The sequence below is a fragment of the Festucalex cinctus genome, chromosome 3 (assembly GCF_051991245.1).
Source record: "Festucalex cinctus isolate MCC-2025b chromosome 3, RoL_Fcin_1.0, whole genome shotgun sequence".
Taxonomy (NCBI): Eukaryota; Metazoa; Chordata; class Actinopteri; order Syngnathiformes; family Syngnathidae; genus Festucalex; species Festucalex cinctus.
In genome coordinates, this window is record NC_135413.1 from 21,078,682 (window position 1) to 21,100,374 (window position 21,693).

The following is a 21,693-nucleotide window of genomic DNA, read 5'->3' on the forward strand; positions in this document are numbered from 1 at the left end:
AAGACGACCCAATTTTTTCTTAAAAAAATCTCTATAACAATACTAACACACACAAACAAAATGCACCTTTTTTTTCAACTTCCCTACACCACTCGTGATCGACTTGGGAGCAGTTTGCAGTCTATCAGTTGTGATAACAACACGCTGCACTTCACCTCCCATTTGCCCCAATGAAAATCGGAACATTTTCATGACTTTAAGAACCCCCCTCAACAACCCCTGCTTTGTGATAAGCCCCCACATGTAAAATTGGTGGTATCCACTATCCACTTAGTGATAGCGAGTTCGCATTCTCTCAGTAATGCAGACATGTAACAAGAGAAGCCCAGAAGACTTGAGTCGCTCAGCATCCTCATACACTGCTTCAATTGTCAGTAACTCTCCGGCTGCTTCTGTTTCCTGACTAAGATTATGGACGCCCTTTAACGAAACTATCAACACGAATCACCTTCACCATCTGTGCACATTCAGGGAGCATACTTTTTAAGGTGCCCAAAAAACTCATCAAGAATTGCTCAAAAAAGCAAAGCTGAAGGCTTTGTCTGCGTTGATAAACATTGCCAGAAAGCACGTTCTACAAACATGACAATTCACTATAAAACCTTACATGTAATAATGGTAATAATCTGATTCTCAAGAGCACCTGATGTCATTAACCCAGCCTTGGGCAGCCTTCACTGCTATGACCAGAGTCAAATGCCAATTTGTGGAGATGACGGGTAAGAAAAAGACTGCTTCGACAGTTGACACTGCTTCTTTCTGACCCTGGCTTGGATGGGTTCTAGCCATCGATCTGGCAGTACCCCCTGCTGTAATGAATATTGAACGACCATGTTGTCATCCCACACAGATCCAATTTCACGGCACTGGTGATTACCTTGGTCTTCCCTGGCCTATAGCTCCATAGGTTGAACTTGCCAGTCACCGTGCTAAAAACAAAACAAAACAGTGGTCTTGTTCCAAAATGTCTTTTAGTTGCATTGTCAAGTGAAGGAGTGCTACGTTGTCAAAGCAAATGCCCATGAACAGAGACAGAAGTGACTCACATAAGGAAAGTGCTGTGTCATGTCAGATCTGGAAGAGTAATTAAATGCAAGTTGCCATGCCCCGTTTGACCTAGAAATTAGAAAGTGAACTTGTCTGGAAAAGAGAAGCGGCCTCCTCACGAGGCAACAGTTTACAATGGAGTGGAGACACCTCTTAACAGAATCACCCAAAAAAAAAAAAAAATAATTATTTATTTATTTATTTTTGTATCAAATTGTAAGAAATGGTTAATGGAACACATCCACTGGGAGCAAATTAGTCTTCAGGGTCTTGCCCAAGGACACTACGGCAGAAGCCAGACAGAGCAGAGATTATTTTGGTCACAAAATTATATCAAGCTGAATGTTTAGTTGCTGCGATTGGCTGGCAACCAGTCCAGGGTGTCCCCCGCCTACTGCCCAGAGCCAGCTGAGATAGGCGCCAGCACCCCCCGCGACCCTTGTGAGGAATAAGCGGTCAAGAAAATGGATGGATGGATGTTTAGTTGAAAAATCTTATTGTACACATTTACACTATAATAAAATTCTGGATGATGTCTTGTGGGAGACATTTTGGTTGTAGCATGACAATGTACTATACTTCTTAATGTTCCGCTTGTTGTCATGATATAATGTGCGGCTCAAACAAAGAGTTCTTAAAATGAGACCGGCTGTCGGCCGATTCTAAATTGTTTGCAAATTGTTTTATGCCTGTCCAAACCATAAGAAGGGAATTTTGAGCTTTGTGAGAGAACGGTCTATGAAAAAGTCTTATTTCGTCTTAGTTAAACCAAAGGCATGTATCAAGTGCTTTGCCATAAGAAGACATGATAGATTAAGAACATGAAGGTCATCATTATAAAATATGCCAATTGCCAACTACTAGTAGTAGATGCAAGTATTTTACAGACTTCAAGGATAACAGTTAATTTATACAAGTAGTGTATCCACTCAAAGCCATAACAAAAACAGAAAAACAGAATAATGAGGACTTGGGAACAAATGCATGGAATTATATGAAACAATTTGATAGTACCCACACAACAATGGCATGGATTGACCTTATGAAATAGTCTACACATATATTCATATACTGTCTCTATATAAAATGGTGGCGCACATACTTTACATACCAAAAGAACAAAATTACTCGGTCACAATTTTTTCCAAATTTTATATGCCACAACTACAACAGTAATCATTCCAAATTAATTAACAAAAAACTTCCTAACTGAAACAAAACTTCAGCTAACTAACATCATAACAGCATTACTGAGTCTTTTTTTTCTCACTTGGAAATTCTCTTTTGAAAGTGAACCAAATCAAAGGTAAACCAGCATCACAGAAGAGTGTGGGAGAGTCCTGATTAACAAATAAAGCTGCAAACAAAGGCGTTATTGCATAAACATGGATTTTGGATTTACTAATTCTCCACTTCCTGACAGCCAGCCAGTCACTAATATAATCCTATTAGCACATAACACATGGGTTTATGACTGCCTTTTAGCAGGTTCTGTTAACTAGGCAATGTGTTGGGGGATGGGTGGACCACTGTCAACATCCATAAATGAAGTCTGGGAAAAACACCCACCTAGTGCATCGATTCAAACCCTTTCAATAAACACCGGAAAGCACTGTAGATAACTTTACACACAGTTTAGTGATTGCACCACTTGTGAAACAACATCCTTTTGAAGGTCATGCAGCAACGAGGACTGAAAAATCAAGGAGTTTGCTGAAGAGAACAAGCAGGAAACTACTGCTGTACTCTGAATAATTGCAAAATATAAACAATAGAAGTATGACATTTTCATCATTCTTTATAAACACTTGAAGTCGACATTTTTTTTAAAACCTACATAATGCATAGATGTTAATTTTAAACACTAAAAACATTAAAATTATCATCAAAATGGTTGTGAATTGCTTTTATTTCTAATGTTTTTTAATCAAAACCGTTTCAATAGATTGTAAAATCTAGTTAAAAATGAAACGTAAGAAATATAAGTTGGTGCAAATTTAAGCATATTACCATGTTTATAATTAGTGAAATATTGAGGTCTTGTTGATTAGCCATCTTGCACAAGGAAAGAAGCTGGTGATGCTGGAACTTAGTGCTGCGATTACAACAAGGTCATGTTCGCTATCACTAATGTAAACATTTTATTATTACTATGTATTCATTGCAATAAAATGACACTGTTGTCTATTTTGTGTTGCACACAACACAGAGAACTACATTGCACAGTAATTGAGGACATTATGCACCTCTGAGACAGGCGTTCCCTTACCTGCAACAGGTGAGTCTGATGCTATCACGTTTATCAACAGCGTCATACCCAGAACCACTATGCTGGGGCCAGGGTCGTTCATGCGGGTCTTCCTGACCATCGCCAACAAACCCAAAAGGGAGAGTAATCCTGCCATTACGATGGTGGTTTGGTCAAGGCATTTCAGCTAGTTAGAAAGAGAAGATTCATCCAAAGACAGGCCAGGCCTTGTGGTGTTTTGGGTATGTCTTCCTCTGCCAGAACATGTGCTCGTCCTGCTGGATGTGAAAGAAAGTAGACACAATTAGAAACTTAAAAGATAAACTCCACAGTTTGACCCCTGCAGGCCCATAAAGTTCATAACAATGGCTACAGCTAAGAGAACACTGGGTTTCATCGGGATTTTAATTGTTAAAGAGTATTTGCCAGCTTGCCAATTAAACGACATGCGAAAATCACACAGCATACAACCTCGTGTGTTTAAATTAAGTGTACTGTGTACAGCACGTCTTGGACACATTCTTAACTTCACTATAGCCACATATAATGACATAATTTTAAAATAAATGCATGAATGACAACAGTATACGTATAAACGTGGTCAAATATGACAGAAGTGCGACATTGCTAGCTCCCAATGGCTCACCCCCCTTCGTAGTGACAGTCCAGTCTCCCTCCTGCCCTACATCCCCTCGTCACTTCGCAAGCTAGACTCGTGCGGCTAACAACATTAAATGCTCGGTAATGTGCAACAACAAAATATTCATCGTGACCACTACAGCCAAAAACCTGTTTTAAGATTAAAGAAAACACGATTTTCCCTGATTAGGCAGCTCATAGCTGCGCATGCAGACTTACCAAAAAAACACACGGTGAAAGCTCAATGAAATCCTTTGTCTGGGTTAGGAAAATTTAAATTGCATGACCCAAAAAGTGATCATGGAAAAATCGGCGTTTTAACCTGCCTATGTCAAAGTTAATAAAGTAAAAAAAACGAACGTGTTGGCAGCCAGCATCATTTTGACACTTTTGGATTTGCAGTTACCTTCTGAAGTCCAGGACAAGGTTGTGTTAGCTCCGCCCTCTAATTGCTCTGATTGGTCTAAAATTCCGTCAATGTTGTCATTTATTGGCTGAGCTACCTGTTTGTCAAATGTTTTTTTCAGTGTAGGTTGGTCATTTCAAGGCAAGCGTCTGTGGCTTCCACGGCAACGTTGTCTACAGCAACGATGCGCCAAACACACATGGCTAAAGTAATAGTAAATTATGTTTGTACCCTTTTTTTGTTAATAATTTTATTTACCAATAAACAGCTTGCCTGGAACCGCGTCTACTACGCAAGTGTAACCTTGATGTGATTCGATCGACAGAGGCTTGAAGCCATAAAAGGGGGGGCTGATTTACACATCTGTGAAATTACGTCACCCTGTCTCGAAATAATAATCATAATAAATATTTAAAAATATGACTAGCTAGCCGGGGCGGTCACTATTGTGACCTGACGTTTGCATGCACGTCCTCTTGGTGCACGTACCCACCTAGTGGTAGAGTAAGGAAGCGCATGATGGAGATACACAATCTAATAAACTATCCATTTTCAATACTACGCATCCTGTTGTCTGTCTGTCTGTCTGTCTATCTATCTATCTATCTATCTATCTATCTATCTATCTATCTATCTATCTATCATGTAATTATTAGATGTAGATATGTTCTATAATCTTTACAGGTAAACTTAATATAACCTTCTCTATGCTTTTGAATGCACATGTCCAAATCCTCAATTTTTCAGTGTTTTTACTCCAACTCACTGTCTACTAACTTGGAGCTGAACGGCAATATTCACAGCAGGTGTTTGATCCATAAATTGACCAATTATTTTCAAGGTTGTCCACTTGCCTTTCTTTGACTCTCCCAGTCTCCTTGTATCTTTACTGCAACCTGCTGATGACATGGCGGCCTTCCCTCTGAGCACATCACGATTGAAGCCTCCAGACCAGGTGATTAACTCTTTGGTGTGGTCTTCGCCTCACAATGCCAAAATGTGAAAAGGCAAGATGAAGAGGAAATACCAACTGACATGTATTGGTCGATTCATAAATCAAACACCTGTTATGAATAGTTGGACAGTGAACAGTGAATTGTGCATAAAATAATTATGTAAACAATGCTGGTCTGCCAGCTATCAAACCCACGCATGCAGGAACATGTATAAAGCACGGGCAAACAATCATGTGACTTAACAGTTTATTGTAAATCCAAGACAAAGTGTGATTACATTTCTACACATATACAATATGCATATGTGAGCATACAAATTGTCATTAATAACTCGATTCACCTCGGAGACCGAAAAAATGATCAAAAGTAACAGTGAATAACAAGCTATAACATAGTTTACCAGATCGCGCGCCCCTCTTACCCTACTGTTAGTAAAGAGGACAATTCAAATAACTAGTCTTCTATTCGACCAAGCTGCTTATTGTCTAGCATGATCCAGTCAATTCATGACAATACAATTAATTTCCCATAGCCTAATAGAAATTCACTCCATTTTTCTACAACGAAAATGATTAACACACAATGTCATAATAGGAACACAAGCGCTTAGTTGCAACTGGTTAGGGTGTTTTAATGAATCCTTCACGTTGTCATTATATTCATTTAAACACTCTATAAAGCCAGTAAAGTATCCATCCTAATAACATACTTAATTAGAACAGGCTAGAGAGCAGGGCAAACACAGAACACTACATCAACAAATAATCATAATAATGAAAAATAACGAGACAGCATATCCCAATAAACAAATAATAATAATAATAATAATAATAATAATAATAATAATAATAATAACAAAAGATAATAAAAAGAGAAGTGTACAAGGAAATGCTGCAGCACATGAGCTTCCAAACAGGATTATTCTGATTATTGGACAAAATGTGGTCTGGTGTGTTTAGACAATAAACCGATATAGCAATATTGTTTTTTAAGTAGCTTATAAAGATTTATGTGACACTGCTTTTGGGGTTTGTATCATTTTTCTCATAGACAGTTGACTCCCAGTTGGATCTTTAAGGAACATAAAACGGGTAAATGTCACTTAAAATTTTACTTTGGTTATTGTTAAACACAAGTATCATAGTCATTATTTTTAGTGAAGGGCTAGACATTGTTTTTACAAGTAGATGAGAATCGAGAATTTTAAATTCTGAATTGCAGATTACAAACAACCCACACAACATACAAATGTCATTAATTTGAATGGGAATAGAATACATAAGATGGAACTGAAGATGTTTTTGCAATTTCACTCATTAAAATAATGTGGCAAAACATACATGAGCCATTAAAAGCACTTACAATTGCAGGATTTCCAACATTTGTCAATTTAAAAGATCCTGTAAATTATATTACACAACATGCCATCCCCTCTGGAATGTTTCTCGCTGTTTCACCAAACCTTTATATGTGCACCTTTTGACAGATTAAATGGGAGTCACCTTATGGTTAAAGAAGTGAAACACTGCCTCCTACAGGTTGTCTGTAATTTCAATGACACTTCAAAGCTTTAGAGGTACAGCATGGTTGGTTATTTTGAAGGCTATGCTCAGTTTGCTCACTCAACATAAAAACATCTGCACTCTACTTCAGCTCATTTTGGTAATCGTAAGGTCACTCAATCTACGTTGATGCTCACATTTCTGACACCCACCTGCTTTTTTTTTTTTTTTTTATCAAACACAAAGCATTGGTTATGTGAAAGAAAATGACAGACAACAGCATCATACACTATGTTATTTTCCACAATGATTTAGCTGGCTATTGAACTTGAGGAAATATAGAACCTCTATTCACAAGGATAGTGATATTTTATATATCCCACAAATGCGCTCTTCCTGGAGATTGGGTGCATATTTATTGCAACGTGGACACATAACTATCCAAAGTTATTTTGGATGATAAATATGACACATTCATGTTGTGCATGTGCTCATGCTTTTAAAGGTATTGATGGTATTTTTTTTTTTTTTTAGTAATTGATTTACTCCATTGTACAAAAATCAGCAATATATGGCAAATAAGCCAATTGTAGGTTAACTTAATTTAGATATTTGGGACCCAAGAAGAAGGGAATATGCTAAAAAAAAATTATACAAATGATTATGATCTGTAAAACAAATAGGTACACTAATGCATAATGCATTTTATGCACATGTTGAAATGTCCATAAAAGCACTTGTAAAGCATTTCAACATGAAATCAGCACTATTGCAAGGCTGGGAGTGAGTTTCTTAACAGCGGCTGTGCTTGCACATAGCCAATGTGATCTCTTTGGTGGGAGAAGCAAAACATCTTGACAGTGAAATCAAGGAAGGGGAAGGAAGGGTGTTGCTGGAGGACAGCAGTCTAGCACACCAAATGCTAAATTCCCGCAAGCAGTGGAATGTTTCAGTAGTCTGTCTCATAACAATTTCAATGGATCTCCCTTCTGCGAGCGTGCTCAGGCTCAAATGGCCTTAAGCAGATATTATAAAAGGAAAACAAACAGAAGCAAAAGAAATAGCGTACTATAAATTGGTTAACCAAGTGATGAGAGTTTTGAAGAAGAAAGTACCAGGGTGAAAATAAGTTTCTTTAAACAATGGTTTACCTTTGACCCAAAGAGCGACCCTCAAATTACAAATATCCCACATGGGTCCCATTGGATTATTGACACAATTACTCTCACCTCCACTGAATACTAAATATAGTAGAAATGAGTAAGACATACAATTGAAACACATACAATTTGATAGAACATCCACAAGAATTATTGCAACAATCTCTAATCAAAAATAAACACGTGTACAGCCATGTTAAAAAAAAAAAAAAAAAAGTTCAAATATAGTTACATTAAAAAAAAAAATCACTTCAAATGCAAGTACTATGGTGTGAAAGAGAAGGAAGGGAAGGCTTTCACTAAACCAGCAGGAGTTCTCAAGTGGCCACTGTGGACTGTATGTATCGTCAGCTAGGAGAAATTTCAGTTAAATAAAGCAGCAAATACAAGCGACAGCCCTGTTAATTCTCTATGTCTTTATCCCATTCAGCCTGGCGGTGTACCTGCTTTGAACTCAGCTTGTTCAACTTTGCCCTTCCAGGTGTAGGCCACCTAACTTGTCGCAACACTGTCCTATGATCATGCTGGAAAAAAACGTAACTGACAGCAGCAAAAGCATTTTAAACGTGGCCAGTCAGGTAAAGGCTCCTGCCAACCACTAGACCTCAGTGTTACTATCAACCTGCTCAGTGCCAACTTGTTACCACTGTATAGTCCCAAAGAACAGAACCAACGACCCCCAGCCCACCCTCAACCCTTCACTCGTGTCAATGCAGAACCCTTCCATACTGAGACTAGCTTATCTCTCACCCTGCACAATCTCACTCCACAACCATGGCACAATCACTTTCTGTCAGGCCCCTCTCGGACTAGCTTTAAAAACCCAAAGCCACCTCTGGTCTCATGAAGATTTACAAGCAGAGTATTAATTCCTTGCACGTCAGAAAACTTACACATATCGGCGCACATAAACACAACAAACTATATTTTGGAATAATTCGGCTGGAAATAACACAAAGGCGACTGAAACTGTTTGAATTAAATATGTTGAAAAAAACAACTATAGAAATCTATTGAAAATCACTCATGTCACTCCTAATTATTCATTATTAATAAATTAATCATTTAAAATGTATCCAACGTAAAATCAACACAAAGCATAGGCATTGTTTGAGACATATAGCTGATTAGAATTATTATATCTCTGGCATTGGGCCGAAATCTTGTACCTACAAAATAGTCACTTTTGAGGTGACCCCACAAAGGACGTTTGTTCAACCGTTAACATTGTATTCTCAAAGAGAGTAAGCAACACTTTAGATTGGTTAATATTTTGTAAAAAAAAAAAAAAAAAAAAAAAGACATACTAAGAGTTCCTATGGAATGATGAAAAAGTTCGGAATAGTTCAAAATGTACATTGTGCAAATATCTTTTTATTAATGATAGTTTTTTTTTTTTTTTGCCACTGTTGTGTCATTTCCAGCTAAAAGATACTCGTTAAAAAAAAAAAAAAAAAAAAAAAAAATCATTAAGGTATTGGTAACGGGCCAAATATCAGGCCTTATTTCAAGGGAGGAGGCCGTTTTACGATTAGGTTTTCGAAATTAGAACAATAGAAAATTGACATTTGCATTATGCAATTTTAAGGAAAAATGGGAAATTGGGATTTCATGGACTTTCGGTAAATTTTTTTTATTTTTTTTTTGGGGGGGGGGGGTGTTGTATGCATCAAATCAAAGTACTAGTGGTATCGGTATTTGGTATTGATGTCAATGAGTGCACATTATGGCCTTGTTCTGGAAATAAAATGGCATTGAACTTCCCTAATAATCATTTTAACGCAAAATTGGCCAGGCGGAAGGGTTAGGGATAGCAAATATTTATTAAATTTTTTTCCTAATTATGGTGAACTACTTTTTAGGGATTGTTTGATTATGAACAACCGACTTAAGAAGACGCTATTACATCTCCGCCACATACGTTATTTGCATTTCAATCCAGAGTGACTCTGGAAGAACAACTATCATGAATATCAATGACTTTGGTAAGTACCCCTGGCAAGTTATCTCATGTACACATAATAAAAGAGCTCAGCTCCATCAACCTGACGAAATGAATCATCGCCGTCTAACGTACGCAGAAGCAGTGGGAGAAAAACCTACACCTGGAAGAGAGCTCCCGTGTCCCATCACAAACCTGTCAAAACAGGACAACACAGCTTTTGTGTTGTGTGGCTTTCCTAGCGGAGTAAACTGTGTTGTTATATCTGTAAGGCACTACGAGGGAACAAAACCTAAAGGAGGTGAACTACACACATGGCTGACAGTAGCACACACACACACACACACACACGTGTGCGCGCACGCACACGCACAAACAATCACATTGTACATGCCTATGTTATTATAACCACTTTGTGCAATCACATTATAAAAGAGGAACAGCGGAAAGAACGTTTCTTGAAAGATCTAGAAACAAATGGGTGCAGACTGCTACATTCTATGAATGGGGCCCAGCTAAGACACCTATAGCTAAAACAGAAGTTTCGTGAAACACAAAAGAAATATACCTACAAATACATTAGAAAAGTTTGTTGTCTTCTGTTGGTTATATTTCCAGAAGCCTCCGGTTCGAGGAGGTGGAGTGGAGTAAGTCGCCTCTCTTTTCCCTCGACACCAAAAGTGTGGAAATATTAACACAGTTCAAGGCCATCGATATATATATTTTGTTATCTTTGAAGAGCAGCAGGTTTCCGTATTTCACCTTCTCCCAAATATCTTGGGATTCCGAACTTCCAGTCTGTAACCCCTGTTCAGCAGTCCCGTCCCACAGTAAAGATGGGCAAAAAATAAAAAATAAACGAAATCAAATCTGTTCAAACTTCGCTGTAACACTAATGAGACATTACTTTCTACATAAAGTAAAGCAAATAAAAGCTAAGCTGGTCCTTTTTAAAGAAAACAATCAAAAGAAATCACCTTGAAATGTAACGCTCTAATCAAACTCCTTTCTTTCCCTTAGAGAACGACTGTGACTCTTTCTTTCCTTCTTTTTCTCCGTCATATCTTCAAGTCATATGGGGCAGTTGGATGAGGATTGCAAAGTCCTCTGTCTCTGTTCACAAGTGAGGTTGAGGCTATGTTGGGTGTTGATGGGGCTAAGGGTGGTTGTTGTGTGGAAGCAGCAGTGCCAGGTCAGCCTCTCCAGTGTCTTCTCTAGAGGTAAGGGTACTGGTTGACCTTGGTGGGGCTCAGTGGGTATCCAGTGTAGACAGTGGAGGCGGGCGATGCGCTGATATAAGCCTGGTGGGCAAACTGGGCTTGGTATTGGCTGTGGTGCAGGGTGGGTGAGGGCAGTACGCGGTGGCCCATGCTAACTGGAACCTGGTGGACAATGCTCGGCGGATAGCTCCCGTGCTGGACCGTGTGGCGGGCCGAGCCCTGCGACGCCACCAGGTGAGCCACTGTGCCGCTGGAGCCCAGAGCGGCGGGTGCCGTGTAGGTGTAGAGGTGAGGCTGGCTGGAGAGGTGCGTGGCCGCCAAGTGTGGGTGCACGTTGCCCGTGTGGGAGGGGCTGTTGTGATGGAAGGAGTATGGAGCCTGAGTGGCGATGGTGGGGGCGATGTAGGCCTGCTGGCGGCGATGACCTCCATTTCGGTCTGCTACCATGTGCTGCTGGGCCTGGAGGAGAAGATGAAAGATAACACGATTCTAAGTAGGGATGTAACGATAGCCAAACGTCATCATAAAAATCACAATATGACCTAGAGATAGACAGATGGGTTTTTTTCAAGGCCGATACGATACGATTATTAGTAGTCAAGGATGCAGATAATCGATATTTTGTTTTACAAATTCACAAAAAAAGTTCAGGAATCTTCCAGGGGCTGTAGCATGTCTTCAAAAGTTAAATAAAACCTTAAGTAAATAGCTCCCTGTTGTTTGCCACAGTAAATATATTTTTTTTTATTCCAAAATATCTAAAGTATTAAAATTGTTTTAATTTCAAACAAAGAAAGTGCAGAGAGTTTCCAGGGTCAGAAGCATCTGTGAAAATTCTAATTAGTTCCATGATTTTTTTTTCCCCTGAACACTTTCTTAAATGGGTCCATTGTCGGCCGTATGATTCTTCAAAATGGCAGATGCCGATATTTGTCAAAATGTTGAATATTGTCGCCGATTTTAATATTATGATATCACAATATTGCCGTTATTGTTACGTCACTAATGATAAGGTAGCTTTTTCTTCCTGTTTTCAACTTCAAATACTTGCCCTTTGTAACTATATTATCATCCAGTGACAGAGTGGTGTCATAAATTTGATACACCTGGCACTGTATGTTACGGAGCCCCCAAAAAACAATGTTCGAACGAGAACCTTTCTCATTAGGTTGAGAAAGATTCTCATTACGACGAGAAAGTTTATGCAGAGAACAAATTTCATCCCACTTAGGTGGGTGTGACAATCAAGCTGTACTTTACTTAAAACACCACCAAAATATCGTGCTATTTTCACTTTGAAATCACTCTGCCACCATCTCGTCTCTTAGTGGATAAATTCAGCATTTTGTTCAATCCTTTGCAGTACTGAAAAAAAAATCTTGAAGCACTTGAGAGAATATGGTCCTTAATTCCTGAAATCTGGGTTACATCATCACCACAGGAAAAGAACTCTGTCAAACTGCGGACCACTGTGTGAATTTAGTCCTCCCTTGGCAGATCGAACAACTTTCACTATTTTGGGACGCTTTGGCTTGTTGAAATGCAAAATTTTTCCGATCTAAAAAAGGGTTTCCAAAATGCTTTAAATTAAGTTTTACTAGTCTTCACTCCGATTGTCAGACTTGTGCACATGCAGCGGTATCGTGTGGTTTTATGTGTCTTCATACCTGGCTGAGATTAAGAGGCTGCTGCTGGAGGGGGTGCGGCCCTGAGCGCTGCTGTCTGTACGATGCAGTCACACCACCTGGGATGTGATTGTTGCCCGAAACCACTCCATTGGAGGATTTGAACTTGTAAGCGGAGTTCTGATGATTCATTGTATCTGCACAGAAGTGGGTAACAGCTTGTATTATTGAGAATAGTTACAGTACTTACGAGTTCTTGGAGAAGCATGAGGCTGTCTTAAATGTGATTGGATGTGTTACCTGGCATCAAGCGTTCACACTCATTTATAACCTCGCTGGTCTGAGTTTTAAGAGGCGGGATGATGATTGTGCGCGGGTTGCCATTGTTATAGTTGTCCAGTATGGTGGTCTTTGTGTCAAAGCTGTTGTTGTTGTTGTTATTGGCGCGTCTAGACTCCACAGTGTAAGGGCTGTTGTTGCTGGAACAGTCGGTGTCAGGTGAATCGTGGACAGTCACACAGCTGATCACATTCTTCCTTTGCTTCGAAGATGAGCTGGAGAGAAGGCGATGGAAATGTATATTATTATTATTGTTCATTACAAATTTTATCGCTTGAACTGTAATGAATACAGTTAGATGAAATACTAGAGGGTTTGCACAGACAGTAAAGTAATGTGTGGGATTTTTGTACTCAGTAGAGTTCACCTTCATAATGAAAAAAAAATATAAAAGATGTGACAAGAATTTGGCTTGAGAGAGATAATTATGTTCAATTTTGATTGAATGTCAGGGAAAAATTCATTCAGCAAATTACTGTGAATGTGGATTGCAGTGGCGTAGGAATACCATCTTACTCAGAACTCTTTTTAACATTATGACTACATCAATGTCACCTTAACAGGGAAATCAAGCCATAATAGATGTGGTGGAGTTTCGTAGTTACCACCATGATTGAGGAAGTGGATGATTAATTGACTTTTCTATTGCTTGGCCAAAAATTGTCTTTACAATAATATACAGTCTAGCAACAATAATATGCAATAATATGCAGCCAACCAGCAATATCCAACCGTTTCTATCCATCTTATAAAGTGCCCATTTTGCCACTTGCTGTTGACTACAAATGACACCACAGTTGCTCAGGGCTCAGGTAACAACCAATCACGGCTCAGCTTCAGAAAAACAGGTGTGCTGTGATTGGTCGTTATAGGCAATGTAATGTTTTTAGGTGACAGTAACGTGCCTAAAAGGCCTCGCCCCGAAAAAGATTTTAAAAAAAAAGTGATATACCACAAACATTATTAATCAGAATACCATATTTAGACTTGTGGGGCTGAATAGACATATTTGTATTATTGGAAAGGAAACAATCAAAAGGAAACATATTACTCCCCTTAACAAGGCAGAACATTTGATACAGCTCTTGCTTTAGATGTTATTAGATTGTGCAAGTATTGTAATTTCAATACAAGAACACCAATGTGTCATTGTTCTGAATTAAACAGTATCTTAAACTTGGACCAAACACTAGACCAATAATAATAATAATAAAAAATAGCAGCATTGTGTGCTCTGAGCCAAATCAGATTCATATTTGCAGTTTGAACTCTCCTCTGAGAATGCTATACTTTGGGAATCTTGTAATGCCTATAATCAAATGTGTCCAATTTCACTCAACACACACAACTGCTGACGCTTTCCGATAGCAGCACTAGCAGAAATAAATAAGACACAATCGTAATAATTATTAAATTTCTTCCAAAAGGCTGAACTGACCCATTGTTTTGTTTGTGGTCATCTTCCTCATCTGTGTCACTGCTGATGGTGATGATGCTGACCGCAGGGCTGGGTGTGTCAGGGATGATGATGGTCTGTCTGGGGACGTGCTGCTGGTGCGGATGGCTGCGGGTGGTGCTGGAAGCCTGCTTGGCCTCAATAGTCCCCCAGCCGCCTCCCCCGCAGCCCTGCGGGGGAGGGCAAATCGAGGCCGAGCTACTCTGGAGCACAGCGCACCGTGGGGGCGTGTTCTCCTTCACCCTTTTGGAACGCTGGGGCGACAGCACTGCCTGAGTGGATGACACTTCGTAGGCTGAAGCGTTCCTTTAAAGCAGAAAGATAGAATTAACTCATTCACTGCCATTGACGGACAAAGACGTCAAATGATACATTTTTGCTGGGCTGGCAGTGAATGTGTTAAGAAGTTAGCATAAAAACACGAGACATCATTTTTCATTTGTGACTACAGTCTTGTGCAAAGGTCTTCGACCACCACTGGCTTTGTTGCTTTAATGACCTTTTCATTTTCACAGAAAAACACTAACAAGTAGAACAGATATGCTAGCAGTCACATTAATTCAGATTCCATACAATTAATGTTTTAGAAAGACAATTCTGTTTGCCACCTCAATTCAAAATGAAACTGAAGAATTTAATTGGAATTTAGGGGTCGGGTCATTGTTAATTCAATTCTGAATTTCGTGCCTTGCTCAATAAATTAGATGACTGTGGAATTTAAAAAGCTAAATCAAATAAATTGTTAAATGGGAAAAAAAAACAAAAAACTCCATTATACAGAATCATTAAATGCATGGGAAAAATAATTTTGATTGTTTCTTATTCAGTATGCTAATTTTCTGAGATGGTGCCTTTTAGGTTTCAGATGTATGTAAGGTCGGTAAGCTATTGTCATTAACATTATATATAAATATGAAAATCATGAAGTATTTCACTTTTTGCGTCATGAATCTAAGACACTTTTTAAAATTGAAATATTGAAATAAATCATTTTTTTAATAGGATTTATTTATGTATTTATTTTCGATGTAGGCCTACAGCCATTTGTGAGGCAAATAAAAGGGTAATATAATGGAAAATCATAATTGCTTGCCACTTATCATCTTTATGTTTTTTGAAAATCTCATTATAGTATTTTTAATATAACCAATCTGTGATGCACAGGTGTGCGCTGTAGTAATTGTTACAATTAAAGATGTAATCGTTGTTATCACATACCTGGCAGAATTCTGGTGCTGTTTGTTCTTTTTGGAAGAGGAGTTATTATTGGACGAGGGTTGTCTCATAACATGTGCCACTCCAACATTGAGCGTCTGGTTGGATGGGAGAGTGACGTGGCCAGCCAACAAGGCTGGCTGCTGCATGATGGGATTGTAATGGCCGCCATGAGGGTGGGAATTCCTGTAGTAGAAAAAAACAGTTTTCAAACAACTTTTAAAAGAAAAGTACAGCCACAGGGAAATATTTTCACTTTCAAAACCAAACTGGCACAGGTAATAATTGAATACCTTACAAAAATACATATTCTTAGTAAGGTCAAACATAAAAAAAATAAAATAAATAAAAATAAAATAAAAATACACAGTACACAAAAAAAAAAAAAATATAGAAATACGTAATATTTACATTTGGTCGAACTTCTTCTCACCCATGTGATCTGTTCAAATATTTAACATTTTCATACAAATATGATTTTTAAAGTGTAAGTTTAAGTTAATTTTATGCACACTACTTGTACGTATGTCGCTAAACCAAAATGTAACCAAGAATTTGCTCAGTAGCAAGCAGAGGGAGGCACATATTTAAATACAATAATCCCGTACAGTAACAAGACAAGACTACTGAACTGTATTAGTTTTTTCACCCTCATGAGCCAGCAGGTGTCAGTAGCAACTTAAAAACAACAAACAAAAACGAAGACATGATTATGTAGAGGGAATAAGTGAAGTAAGGACCAAAAAGGGAGGGCAGAGGAGCTGACACCAGCTGCGGAGTGATAGCTCTGCAGAGGAAGTGCGACACTTTCCTGATTGTCTCTCTGTAGACCACAGAGCTTACTCGGAAGGGGAGGGAGAAACAAGCCAAGAGATGAGGAGGTGGGTTGTTGAGTTGGGGGGTCATCCTAGATGGAGTGGAGAATGATTCTAAACATACATGTCCCCCGCAACTCTGCACATTATAAACCCGCATTCTGTGTCTCTCCCTGCTGATTGCCTGCTCGCGTCCATTTGTCAGGGTGTCTCGCTGACAGGCAGAGCGTCACTTCATGTTCATCTCGTTCATCTCCCTGAGGTGAATCTGCTCTTATAAACGCACTTGTGATTCGATCAAGATAAAGGACAGGCTGTCAGGGAGATACTGACTACTCAGTCAATCACTTTTCCATCTTCTTATATTACTTTTGGACCGCTAAGAGCCATAAACACAATTCTGTGTTTTATTGTTGTGAACTTATGACCCATATCTGTGTTTAAATTATAAATGCATTTCCATTCTTGAAGTGTTCAAATAAAAAGTTTTGGAGATATTTTTTAATACTATTGAAAGAGAAAGTGTGTTGAAAACGTTGATTTAGGACCGCATGTTTGCCTGCCAAGAGCGTGCTTGCTGAGAACCACAGCCAGAATCGCAAAAGCATTTACATTTCTGGGAAATTTTTGTCAAAACGTTGATCTTGGGAATTTTGGAAGTACGATTTTAAAAACACACACACACTTTGTAATAAGAATGTATTTTTGTGCATTTTATGATCAGGGACTAGAAATTAGTGTTGTTCCGATACCGATACTGGTATCGGCAGAAGCGCCGATACTGCATTAAAACAGTGGTATCGGTATCGGTGACTACTCACAAGTAAAATGCCGATACCATTAATTCCAACGCTAATATAGGATTTTGGATGCAGCATCTTGTGTCTTGCTCGTGCACGACATTCACTGATATGTGACATGCTCACTGCATGCCGATCTAATCTATCCGCTATCCTATTGGCCCTTGAATGTTCTGAACCAATGGCAGGACAGCTTTTTCAAAAAATACCCTTAGGTATCGGTATGGTATCGTTATCGGCCGATACTGCAAAGCTGGGTATCGAAATCGGCATCGGGGGCCAAAAAACGGTATCGGAACAACACTACTAGAAATTAGAAAACAGAAGAATTGGAACGTGCCATTAATTGTATGTAATTTAAGGAACATGTTATATTGGGATATTTAGGTCTTTCTTTAAAATGATCTGTCATTGTTTTTTGGGGACATTTTATGTATCAAAATTACTTGTGGTATCGGAACTTGGGATCAGATCAGTGACAATCAAGAGTTGAGTACTCGTAATGGAATCGGCTTGAAAAAAAAAAAAAGTGGCCTTGAAAATCCCTACTGTCAATCGACGACAAAAAACATGAATGTTGACTACAAAGAAAAATGATTTTACCACCACTGATCTGCATGTGATGTGATGGAGGAATGCATAGCGCATATTGTATATAAGGGGAGGGTCTTGATAGCCTTGTGCAAGTAGGTTGCTGTTTTCATGGGACTGTGGGGTGAAACTGACAATATTTTTAGTTTATTTACTTGCATTTGAAGTTTCTACATTCACAGAGGTAGTGAGGAAATGGTGTTGTTTACCTCCAGTTGGCTAGAGGCTGTGTGCTGCTCATGGAGTCGGGGATGACGGCGGCATGCTGAACTGAGGTGTGAGTGAGCTGCTGCCAGGCTGGAGGAAGCAGTATCTGCTGGGTGCCGCTGGGCCAAGCCTGCTGAGGTAGGACGAGACACAATAGGGAGTTAAAACTGAGGGGGATTAAATGGAAAGTAGACATTAAAAAGACAATAAAGAGGTACGAGACACATACATCTATTGTGGAAAGTTTACGATGAAACATGAATACATGATATATTTGGATAATTAGTTTTAAGGGTGTGATAAATCATTGACTCCCAGTGACTGTAAAGCAACAAAATTGGCCTCAAGTGGTTACATCAGGACTTTATAAAGTACTTTTGCTATGGCAGTTTTCTCCATGTGTTTATGTGCATCCATATGGCATTGATGAGACTTTAGTTGATACTTTAGTTATTTGTGACTAGTTAAAGACTTTACAAACCCCAATATCAACAAAGTTGGGACATTGTGTAAAACGTAAGTAAAAACCCAACAATATAACTTGCAAATAGTATAAGTGTATTCCATTGACTAAACTACAAGTAAAAGAAAGGTAATGTTCAAACAAATGAACATTTTGTTGTTTTTTTCGTTTACAAATATTCTCTCGTCTTGAATTTGACGCCTGCAACATGTTACAAAAAATCTGGGGCAATTTAGAAATACTCAAAAACATCTACTTGGAACAACAGGTAAGAAGGTTAAACTGGAAACAGGTGTGGGTCATGAATGGGTATAAAATGTAGCATCGCTAGAAAGCTCCGTTGTTCACAAGCAAGGATAGGACGAGGTTCACGACTTTGTGAACAACTACGTGAGCAAATAGTCCAACAGTGTAAGAGCATTCCTCAACGTACCACTGCAAGTAATTTAGGGTTCATCATCTATAGTCCATAAGAACATCAAAAGTTTCAGAGAATCTGGAAAAATCTCTGCACGGAAGTGGCAAAAAAACCCAGCATGACTGTATAGGATAATGTCATGTGCGATCAGCAACACTTCAGAAAAGCAGTCCGTGAACGCAGTTTGTCATTACATCTACTAATGAATCTCGAACCATGTAAGCAAAAGCCACAAATCAACAACAACCAGAAACGCCACTGGCTTCTCTGGGCTCAAACTCATGTGAGATGTACTGACGCAAAGTGGAAAAGTGTGCTGTGGTCTCATGAGTCCACAATGAAATCATTGTATCCTTTTGTCCTTCACGTTTTACTCAATATCCCAACTTCACTGGAATTGTGGTTTGTATTTTAAATCTGCAATGAAGAAGAGAATCGGGCATTGTGTTTGTATGCAAGCGTGCATGTCTTCCTGCCCGAGCAAGATTGTGTGATACTATTTGCAAACCTAATAGTTTAATGCAGTTCTATTGATCAGCACTTTCAAGTCAGGACTAATGAATCGTTCATTTAATACCACTTGCACATCTATTTACAAGTACAAGCACATGGAAACAATGTGAAAAGAAAACTGGGAAAAGAGAAAGTAAGAGAGCAAAAATTAACCAAAAAAAATTAACATCTTTCTTAACATTTTCATCTATTTACCGTATTTTCCGCACTAAAAGCCTCCAATTTTTTCAAAAACTGACCCTCCGCCTTATAATCCATGCGCCTTATATATGGATCAATATTGAGCCGCAGCAGGTCTCGCTGTCAAGACGCTATCGGTGACCCTGCACGATCGGTGACGCGCATGCGCAGAAGATCCCGCCATCTTGGATCGCCAGCTAATACTAATACTTTACCTCAGAGAAAATAATAAAGCAGCTGTTTATTCATTTTGGAAGTGAATGGAGTTGTCAGAAAGCTGGATTGTAATCTATTAATAATGTTTGACTGACCTATCTGACTGTTTTGTTGACATTCCCTTTAGCGCAGCACCATCTAATGGATGCATAATGTAACCCCAGCCTCTACTGTAGCGCCTTATATATGGAAAAAGTTTTAAAATATGTCATTCATTGAAGGTGCACCTTATAATGAGGTGCGCCTTATAGTGCGGAAAATACGGTACTTTGGTTGAAAATGTTTCCTTTATGTCAAAGTCTGAGGTTGCAGGGGGTGTGTTCCTCCTCAGTGAATTCTAATGAAAGATTGTGGCGTTTGAGATGGCCTTTAGTTCTTAAGGCCCTTTTATCAACATGCCACTATGACATGCTAATCCATCCATCCATCTCTTGTGCCTCCTCTTGTTCACTCTATCTCCCTGCTGGCTCTCTAAAGGCCTTTCTCACCAGGCGTCTGTGTTGTGTAACCAGCCTGTCTGCCCTGAAATAGTAACCCAGTTATGAGGCCCTTTTTTTCTTCCCTACTCACAGAGCCCAACAGCGCTATCAGCTGCCCGCCACCTCCCACCTCAGCCAAACACTCCCCGGGTGAAAACCCTTTGTCACCCCGGGGCTCTGAAAGCCACAGCTCTCACTCCCTGATTGTTTCCACATTTTCTGCATTCCTGCACCAGATAAAGGTTTTGTTGGTTCCCCGTCCTCACTGCTGTGGGGCCTTCTCCATCAAGGTTGGGGCATAACCTCTAAGAGGTGAGCAGTACAGGTGGGGTGAAAGCAAGCTGCCGCCACTCGGCCAAGCTAGCGAGACCTCCCACCGTGAAGGAATAAACACAAGGATACACATGCACAGGCAGTTATTAGGTGTGCTGCATGCTGCTCCATATAAACCATCTGCTCATGCTAACAAGTACCTTGTGCCTTTATTTAACATGGATACACAGACAGCGGAGACAAGCAGCGTGGGAGATCTACGGTTGAAGCACCAATAAATGTCATTTACATTTTCTACCTTCTTGACTTGACATTTGATTTTGTCCTGTAGGTTCATTATGTATGGAGGAATTTGGTGAATCTGTGAATTGTCTGGTCTTTTGGGGCCTGATTCAAGCTTCCCCTGACCTCTTAAGGTCCTCTCATTCGGAGCGGCTGATTCGGAAGCAGCCCTGGAGCTAATCACCATTTGGTATCTGACAGATTAGGCCACCATAGAAACACAGGCATGCCCTCGCACACGCATACACACACACACACTCGAGGGCTTTGCCGCCTGCCTGCCTATTGCATGATTAACTGGAGATAAGGGAGTGCTTCAAACTCCTAAGGTTTTCAGAGATATTTAAAGCCTTCCTGGAAATTTCCATAGGGAAAAGATGGAGCGGTGATGGAAGTGGTCGACAGCGCATGTGTGCTCGGTGAGAGCGGTGCACATTCACTCTTACTTCCTTAATATTACATTAACAGATAAAAGTCAACAGCTCCACTGTGCAGTACAGGCTTCAGTGACGGCCTTCTCTGTGTGAAAGGCTCTTGCCCAGTGTGCATCAAAGCGTAGGAGAGCTGGGCTGCATAGACAGCAAGTGGGGAAGAGAGAGTGGGAGAGGCTGAATGTAATGCACAGAGGAGAGCAACCTAAATGCACTCAAAAAAAAAGAAGTGAAAACCGATCTGCAAGCAAGGCCAGGTCATGAACATTT

At 39.5% G+C, this 21,693-nt stretch overlaps 2 protein-coding genes across 10 annotated transcripts in view; both read right to left on the minus strand.

The window, feature by feature from the left end:
- The window catches only part of LOC144016004 (UPF0606 protein KIAA1549), a 30,874-nt gene extending 26,456 nt beyond the window's left edge, over nt 1-4,418 (minus strand). For 4 of the 6 annotated variants that reach the window (XM_077516581.1, XM_077516580.1, XM_077516576.1 and 1 more), the window contains exons 1-2: nt 4,154-4,330; nt 3,317-3,573 (exon numbers count right to left, since the gene is read on the minus strand). In XM_077516581.1, the coding sequence (XP_077372707.1) occupies nt 3,317-3,452 (136 nt within the window). In that variant the 5' untranslated portion in view covers nt 3,453-3,573; nt 4,154-4,330. The other 2 variants (XM_077516577.1, XM_077516578.1) reach the window with 2 other exon arrangements.
- A 1,110-nt stretch (nt 4,419-5,528) lies between these two features.
- hipk2 (homeodomain interacting protein kinase 2) overlaps nt 5,529-21,693 on the minus strand; it is an 89,997-nt gene continuing 73,832 nt past the window's right edge. For 2 of the 4 annotated variants that reach the window (XM_077516585.1, XM_077516583.1), the window contains exons 10-15: nt 18,171-18,298; nt 15,759-15,941; nt 14,523-14,846; nt 13,046-13,299; nt 12,788-12,942; nt 5,529-11,579 (exon numbers count right to left, since the gene is read on the minus strand). In XM_077516585.1, coding sequence (XP_077372711.1) covers nt 11,115-11,579; nt 12,788-12,942; nt 13,046-13,299; nt 14,523-14,846; nt 15,759-15,941; nt 18,171-18,298 — 1,509 coding nt within the window. In that variant the 3' untranslated portion in view covers nt 5,529-11,114. Of the gene's footprint in view, nt 11,580-12,787; nt 12,943-13,045; nt 13,300-14,522; nt 14,847-15,758; nt 15,942-18,170; nt 18,302-21,693 lie in introns of all 4 variants that reach the window. The other 2 variants (XM_077516584.1, XM_077516582.1) reach the window with 1 other exon arrangement.